General features: G+C 44.0%; 1 protein-coding gene across 1 annotated transcript; it reads left to right on the top strand.

Annotated features, from left to right (window-relative positions):
* The first annotated feature begins 206 nt into the window (after nucleotides 1-206).
* LOC308175649 (14-3-3 protein beta/alpha-1) lies at nucleotides 207-5,157 on the top strand. Its single transcript, XM_080551277.1, has 6 exons — nucleotides 207-302; nucleotides 2,467-2,767; nucleotides 3,184-3,307; nucleotides 3,846-4,009; nucleotides 4,371-4,466; nucleotides 4,571-5,157. Exons 2-6 carry the CDS (start codon nucleotides 2,474-2,476, stop codon nucleotides 4,625-4,627), a joined length of 735 nt encoding a protein of 244 aa, XP_080407403.1. The 5' UTR covers nucleotides 207-302; nucleotides 2,467-2,473; the 3' UTR covers nucleotides 4,628-5,157.
* The last annotated feature ends 2,618 nt before the right edge of the window (nucleotides 5,158-7,775 follow it).

The following is a 7,775-nucleotide window of genomic DNA, read 5'->3' as shown; positions in this document are numbered from 1 at the left end:
GCATGAACTAACATAGATCTGTCAGCAACCACTTGGAAACAGTAACTATGGTGATCACTTACGTCATCGTATAGTGGTTACTGGTTACCATGGTCTTTATGACGTCAAAGACCCTGTAAAATGCTTAGGAAACCCCGGGGTGTGGTTACCATCGATACTGGCGGGGGGAGGGGTGGGGTATAGAGGAAGCGGAAGTGTCAGCGCAAGCGGAAGTGGTACTGCCCTGAATCTCCCGAGCAGCGAACGGAGGACATCCCATCGTTCACAGACAGAACAAGCAGGATTCTAAATCCATCCTAAATGTGAGTTCACCGGCATCAGATCCATTCTAGTGTTATCTCCTTGGTGGAACAGATGGTTTTGGGGCTAATAACAACCCTCAAATGGCCCTATTCGCTCTCTATGGCGGAAGGTGCCTATTGTGGTTTGGGGCTGGGTACAAGACCTAGGCCAGACGTGGGACTGAACAGCGAGCTAGGGTATGGGTATACAAGCTAGGAGGCTAACCCTCACAGGCTCACAGGCTACGAGTGATATTAGATCTGAAATCAGAGGGGAGATATCGCATAAAAAATATGAGTCATTATCAAACCAAACTGCTCTCAGGTGACAGTGTGTAGACAGTGTGTAGACAGTGAAGCAGACGTAGGGCCATGTTGACAGGCTAACATCCCTGTCTGTCTGGGCGTCGTGAGATCTACAATCTTAGCCAGTGCTAGCAAGCTAATGCTAATGCTATCACGCTACCTCTAGCCAGTGTACAGCTGGTGGGACTGCAGTGTGTAAGGCCTCTGCGATGCGTGATCAATAACATGTAACATGTACATTAGCTACTCATTCAGATGTATGCTGGTAAATACAGTGTACTTCTAGCGAGTTATTATCTTAGGTCAGCTTTGACGGGTGGGTAGCTCGTAAGCTAATGGTATCTAATGGTATCATAGCTCCATCTTAACACTCCGCCAGGGAATGCGCCAGAGAGAGAGAGGGCGTCGCTAGCCTACCTACATCTTCTAGGAGCTGGGATCTAGCAGGCTAGCGCTGTAGCGATGGGGCTGCCCGCCTTTAGAGCGCAATGCTGCAGTATTCTGACGGCTTAACTGTAATGGAACATGAATCGTCTATGGTCGTTGCGATTGTTTTCTCTGCAGGGATCTGTAGATGTATGTATGTATGGACAACGCGGGTGTCATGTGTTGAATGTGTCGATCATGTCAACTCAGACAGCCTGGCTCGTTCTGGGATCTGGAAATATGTCCCAGCTGCGGGTTACTGCGGGTTACTAATACACAGTGGATGTATTCACTTGGGCATTATAACCTTGGTATTTAGTTTACAATATGGATAACGTTAGTCCACAGGCTATTCCGTTCAAACTGACCGCTAGTGACGGTCAGAAAGAGCAAGTCTGGCCTTTTAATCACGGCACGTAGATGACGTCAGACAACAAGGCCACACGGATGAGTTCATGCAACGTGCTGCTTGACTGCCCCGGGGCGTTGTCGCTGAAATGTTCAGATGAAGTCATAGCATGGAGTTTATGAACGAGCATCTAGACAAGTCATCCGTCATGCCCTCATAAGCCAGATAAAGCCTAGGTCGCGAGTTCAAAAGTACGCCAGCAGCAAGGTACCCGTGTTTTGTAAATCCAAATTGTCATTGAAACACACTGCACTTGTATTTAATCATCAGAATGTTGAACAAGTCCTCAATGTATTTGATACGATAAAGGAGCATATGTTCTTACATTTTAGTTTACCTCAGATGATTACAGGTTTTCTTTATTCAGCATCAGGCACTAACACATGGGAGAGGTGACTTACTGCCACAATGGTTGAAACTAGAACAAAGTTGGATTTCAGGGCCCCACTATGCAGTGCCACAACATATTGTGTATTTGTGTATGAAAATGATGAACAAAGTACATCAATTCATGTTTCAACTCTTTGGCCTGTGGGAAGAACAACTTGAAAGAAAACATTTCCTGGTACTAAAAATTCTTCTGTGAAGAATTCTTATGTGTGAAGTCTGTCTTTTTATTTTCAAAGCTCTTTTGTTTCTATTAAGCAGTGATAAGATGTGTTATGTGCTAGACCAGAATGGGGTACTGGAAAACATACCAATATTAGCACATGTTCCTCTCTACGCCAAGGAGTGCCTCATTTGTGACTCAAAATGATGTGAGTAATGGTTAATAAACTGATTAAAGACTACTCCAACGGCATGTCCAGAGACCAATAGCACTCTGTGGCCTCGTGTTGTTATGGAATGTCTTCAAACTCTTAACAGCCTTACGAACTGTCGTCATGATACTGATAGGGTTTAATCTAAATTGGCCATGTCTCCTCTCCATCTAAACATAACAGGGAGAGGTCATCACTTCATTTTGAGATGCACTGTTATGAGTCCTAGCTCTCTGACGACCGTCGTAACGACCCGTCCCGCCTCTTTTTCTCCCCCCTGCAGCCTCGCCATGGACAAGAACGACCTGGTACAGAAGGCTAAGCTGGCCGAGCAGGCCGAGCGCTACGACGACATGGCGGCGGCGATGAAGGCGGTGACAGAGCAGGGCCTGGAGCTGTCCAACGAGGAGCGCAACCTGCTGTCGGTGGCCTACAAGAACGTGGTGGGGGCGCGACGCTCATCCTGGCGCGTCATCTCCAGCATCGAGCAGAAGACCGAGGGCAACGAGAAGAAGCAGCAGATGGCCCGCGAGTACCGCGAGAAGATCGAGGCCGAACTGCAGGACATCTGCAACGACGTTTTGGTGAGAGAGAGAGAGAGAGAGAGAGACACAGACAGACACAGACAGACAGACAGAGGGTCCACCGCCGCTGTGGCTAGTCCCTGTGGAGGCCCCGCTTATCTCTTAAAGATGTTCCCTGGCGCAGAGGCAAAGGGACCTGTCGTGTTAATTGACATTTCAGGGCAGTCAAGGAATTGAATTGGATGGTGGGGATTGTGACAGGGAAATTCACTATTTACGTATTCTGCACTTGTTTGAGTTGATATGAATTAGCTTGGATTTCATGCCCTTGCTTGGTTTGGGTTGTATGGAATATGACCCCAACTTAGGTTCCGGAACACGGCTTGTATGTCATTATTTGTTTTAGCCTTTTCGTTGCGGCCAGGTGAAATGAAACAAGTGTTGACTCCTACTAACCCCTCTTTTCTCTCTTTTAGGGACTCCTCGATAACTTCCTAATCGCCAACGCGTCTCAGGCCGAAAGCAAGGTCTTCTACCTCAAAATGAAAGGAGACTACTACAGATACCTGTCCGAGGTGGCGTCTGGAGACTCAAAGAAGAGTAAGTGAACAGAACAGAATGGAGTAGGTCTGTCCTGTGGGGAGACTGAGTCACACTGTTGCCAAGAGACTGCAGGCCCATATCGTCAATCGTTATCTAGCCTCTTATTATCATGGAAATGAGCGAAACATTCATTTAACTTTTCTGATGCATTGAATTTTAACGGTATCATAGCAGCCTGGTATTGGATACATTGTCTTGTTTTTCTACAATACTTTTACTCTGAATGTTAATCTGAAGCCGTCCTGTGAAGGTAAACTCAGGCCCTGTGCAGAAACACCCCTTCGTCCCTGGACACTTGTGTAGATCTGAAAGGATTAGATGGGTATAAGAGGACATGGTGAAGCTACAACAAATAACTTGCTTATACTCACTCAGCCATGTTAGATGTAGGCCTCGTGCCACGTGTCTAGGGAGAAGGCCCTAGGGTTTTGCTGGACAGAGTTAGTAACTATCTAACCAAGGCGTGCGGGTTAATGCCTCCATTATTTTTGTATTGCCCCCCTCCCACCCTCCTCTGTTTGATCCCTCCCCTCAGCCACAGTGGAGAACTCCCAGCAGGCCTACCAGGAGGCCTTCGACATCAGCAAGAAGGACATGCAGCCCACACACCCCATCAGGCTGGGCCTGGCCCTCAACTTCTCTGTCTTCTACTACGAGATCCTCAACTCCCCAGAGCAGGCCTGCAGTTTGGCAAAGACGGTACACACCCATCACTCGCTCTCATACGCGCACGCACACACACACACACAGCCTGCCATCACACCGCATCATGTGCATGTTACAGCAGGCGACTCTAAATCAATAGGCAGTGCAAACACCCCTACTCTGTTCTACTGGGTGACCCAGCCCTGCTCATTAGCGCCCGCACTGCTGTCGTTCACCCAGACAGAATAACGGAAATAGACGGCGTGTGTTGTGGCTTTGTTATTTGAAGCATACTTTTTTTTCTTTTTTAGCGGGACGGGATGTTTTAAAAGCGTGTTGTTAGAAGTGGTGTCTGTGTGTGTTATTTGGGGGCTGAATGAATCATTGCCCGTATTGACCTTGCTTTTGCCTCCAGGCTTTCGACGAGGCGATCGCTGAGCTTGACACCTTGAACGAGGACTCTTACAAAGACAGCACCCTGATCATGCAGCTACTAAGGGACAACCTCACTGTGAGTGCTCCTCTTGCTTACACTGTTTTAAGTGCATTAGCGTTAGCTACACTGTGAATCGAGTAGATGAAGCCACTAACATCCGCTTTCTTCTCTTTCTGCAGCTGTGGACATCAGAAAACCAGGGTGACGAGGGGGATGCCGGCGAAGGAGAGAACTAAAAGGCGTTGCACTTCACTGTTAATCCACCCCACTTCTCTTCTCTCTCTTTCTCTCTCTCTCTCTCTCTCTCTCTCTCTCTCTCTCTCTCTCTCTCTCTCTCTCTCTCTGTCTCTCTCTGTCTCTCTCTCTCACACATATACAGCCCATACATCCCCCTTCTCCATCCAGCCCCTCCCCTTCTGTATGACAAGCAGCATGAATTGTACCTGACCTACCAGTTGTGCCCTTTTCTCAGATAACTCCGAGGCAACAGGGTAAACGCTCAATCATTTGCAAGCCCAAACTTGTTGGGGAGGATTTTAAAAAGAAAATTTACCCGGTTGAGTAGCAAGGCCCATTCCCCCCCCCCCCTAATCCCTCTCTTTGACCCCCCTTCTAACATTTCAAAAGATATATGTTCTTTCACCTAGCAAGTTATGCATTTATAGTATCCCTCTTTTTGCTTTCCTAGTGTACTGGCGATTGCTGGTTTTATTAAAAAAAAAAAAAAAAAAAAAAGTTATTAAACTGTCCGTTTATTTTCAACAAACACTGTGATGCTTAGTTTTTCTCCACATTTATGACAAATGGATTCAAATTCTGGTCGTTAAAATTCAGGACTGTGTGGTTTTGAGTAGCAGTGCAATTCTGCTGTGGCCTCATACAGAATGGTCTAACAGGCTGTATTGTGACACTGACTAACATACATATTGCTGTGTTATCGTTCATTGTTTTATTTTTGCATATGGAACTAAAATGAATAAAAGGGACCCTAGGTTTTGCCATTCCACATCTGTCCAGTTCTAAAAGAAGAAAAAAAAAACATTCCATCAGAATCTAACCGTAAGAAGATAGACCTTTTATGAGCAAACTGGAGCATGATCCTAGTGTGCTGTCCTAGAACAGTTGACATACAGGTGCTGTTTGACATCAGTACAATGATCCTCGTTTGTTCTTAAATGTTGTTTTTTCCCTCCCTTTTTTAATCTTTTTCTTTTTTTTTTGCTTTGCATAATGATGACTCACTTTTTCATTCAAAAACTGTAAAATTGTAAACATTTTTAGAGGTAAATATAAATCTGTCTTAAATGTAAATGTTGTTAACCTTGCTTGCAAAGAAACACCTTGAAGCCGTTACGTTGAACCTTTTTCTAGATCTGGTTTTTCAAGCCTATCTTGAAGGCCTTATGCTGACAGTCCAAACTGACCAGTCCTAAAGTTTAGAGGTTTCCTCCATGTAATGATTTCCAAGAGAATGCATGCTTTTTTTTGCCCATACAGAGCTATGTAGGCAAGTTCCCCCCTCCCCAATGGAAGCTGTGTAAGAGGTTTTCTGTTGTAGAGTCAGAGAAAGCACTGGTGCAGTTGTTTGTTGTGTATATCTCTAGACTGGGTCTTGTCAGAGGGGACCATCTTGTAGTTTGTATGCAGGTCAGTGGATGGGTTAGATTTTGGGAGTAGAGTAGACCTTGTTAGAGGTAGCTGAATTCACTCAGTGTCACAATACCTTGTCATCACCATAACATTCCACTTAGGTGTAGAAGTCATCTGTCTCAGTCTGTCTCGCTGAAGACAATGTTTCATGCACTGAAGAAAAATCTCCCCCTTAGCTGAACAAATGGCAGTTATTCTACGCTTGACAAAAAATGCAGTAGTGAATGTGGAACCGAGCCTGTCTGTATATCTGGTATCTCCAATTGCTTTGTTTTTACTGACCAGTATTCTGCCTAAAGTTTGCTTCTGTGACGGTTTTATTGCTTAGCGCGCACGTGGTTGTGAAAATTTAGAATAGCTTAAAAAACATAAAATGAAAAAAAAGAAACTACCCTGGTTATTGACGTAATACTAGATTTGTGTATGTCTTTTAAAACAGTTCTAGTTTCACCTTACATGTTATAATCAGGAAAGTGTAAAAGACAATTTAAAGTGAAATAAAAGTTTTATCAGTTCCAAATGTTCCTGTTTTGTTTTTGTAACCCCTCGTTTTGGGTTGTGTCTAACATAATTACTGCATTTAAAGCACCAGTTGAAAGCACATTTTCATACCTTTTTACTTTATTTCTGATAATTGATCAATTGAATGATGACAAACGTGTTTATTGTAAATATATATTTTTAGTATCAGTACACCAGAATGATTGTTTGAACCAGTGCTTTGCATAGCTATTGGGACAGTTCTCTTCTTTTGGTTCTATACTAGAGTTTGGATTTTAAGACAAATTACTATCAGGTTTAAGGATTCTTCGTTTTTATTTGTGTACATATTTGTGTACTCACCATTTAGAAACGTTTTATACAGTGGGGCGCAAAAATCTGGCCACCCCTGGTTTTAATGTCTGTTACAATTAATCTCCATGTGATTGAAAGCAAACCTGAACACTAAATGCTACAAACATGACACCTTTCTGCAAATGTTAAAGCAAGGTTTCTTTTTATTTTCATTTTTTAAATAATAAAAAAGTGAAAGGGCCCTGTGCAAACGTTTGGGAAACCTTTTGGATTATTCTTTGTTACCTTTTGAGAAGACGATTACTAAAGCCGGGTACACACAAAGATAATCTGGCCGATTTGGGCCCTTCCGACCAAAGAGAGAAAACGCCCGATTATCGGAAGGCTCTAAAGATAATCCTACAAGATTATCCTGTGGTGTGAGGTGTGTTAAGAGTCCATTTCTCCCGACAATCTGCTCGGAAAATGGTCGGGCCGACAATCGTAAATATTAAACGTGTTCAATATTTACGCCCATAAATCCTCATGTGTGTGGGTGAAATTGACAACACCCGAGTCCGATTGTGACGTGGAATGGAATGTAGCCAATCAAGAAGCGAGCTAACTGACGCGTCTTCTTCTTTTCGTTCTTCTGCACTTTATTTCTCCTGTCGCACATGGCTGCCTCTACAGGTCAGTCAGGGTACTACTACCCTGATCACGCGAGATTTCTGGCTTGGGGGACGAGACTCCAGACTGTCGGAGAACAGATCTTTATGCTTGTGGTCGTATATCGGAGCACACCACACACAATACGATCCAGCATTAGCCTAGATAGAAAATCTAGATTTGATATTTCTTCTCTAATGATAAAATAAATCGATGAACATATCATGAACCATACAATCAACATTTGAGGCAAATTTTGATGTAAAAAATTAACAACATAGGTTCTATAAT

Source organism: Nansenia antarctica (genome assembly GCF_963989245.1).
Source record: "Nansenia antarctica genome assembly, contig: SCAFFOLD_127, whole genome shotgun sequence".
NCBI lineage: Eukaryota > Metazoa > Chordata > Actinopteri > Argentiniformes > Microstomatidae > Nansenia > Nansenia antarctica.
This window is presented reverse-complemented; position numbering and strand designations above follow the sequence as displayed.

Excerpts from the sequence above, each read along its gene's own strand:
- LOC308175649 (XM_080551277.1), top strand. The coding sequence starts at position 2,474 with ATGGACAAGAACGACCTGGTACAGAAGGCTAAGCTGGCCGAGCAGGCC. Across the intron at positions 2,768-3,183 it reads ACATCTGCAACGACGTTTTG|GGACTCCTCGATAACTTCCT; the intron begins GTGAGAGAGAGA and ends TCTCTCTTTTAG. Across the intron at positions 3,308-3,845 it reads GTCTGGAGACTCAAAGAAGA|CCACAGTGGAGAACTCCCAG; the intron begins GTAAGTGAACAG and ends CCCTCCCCTCAG.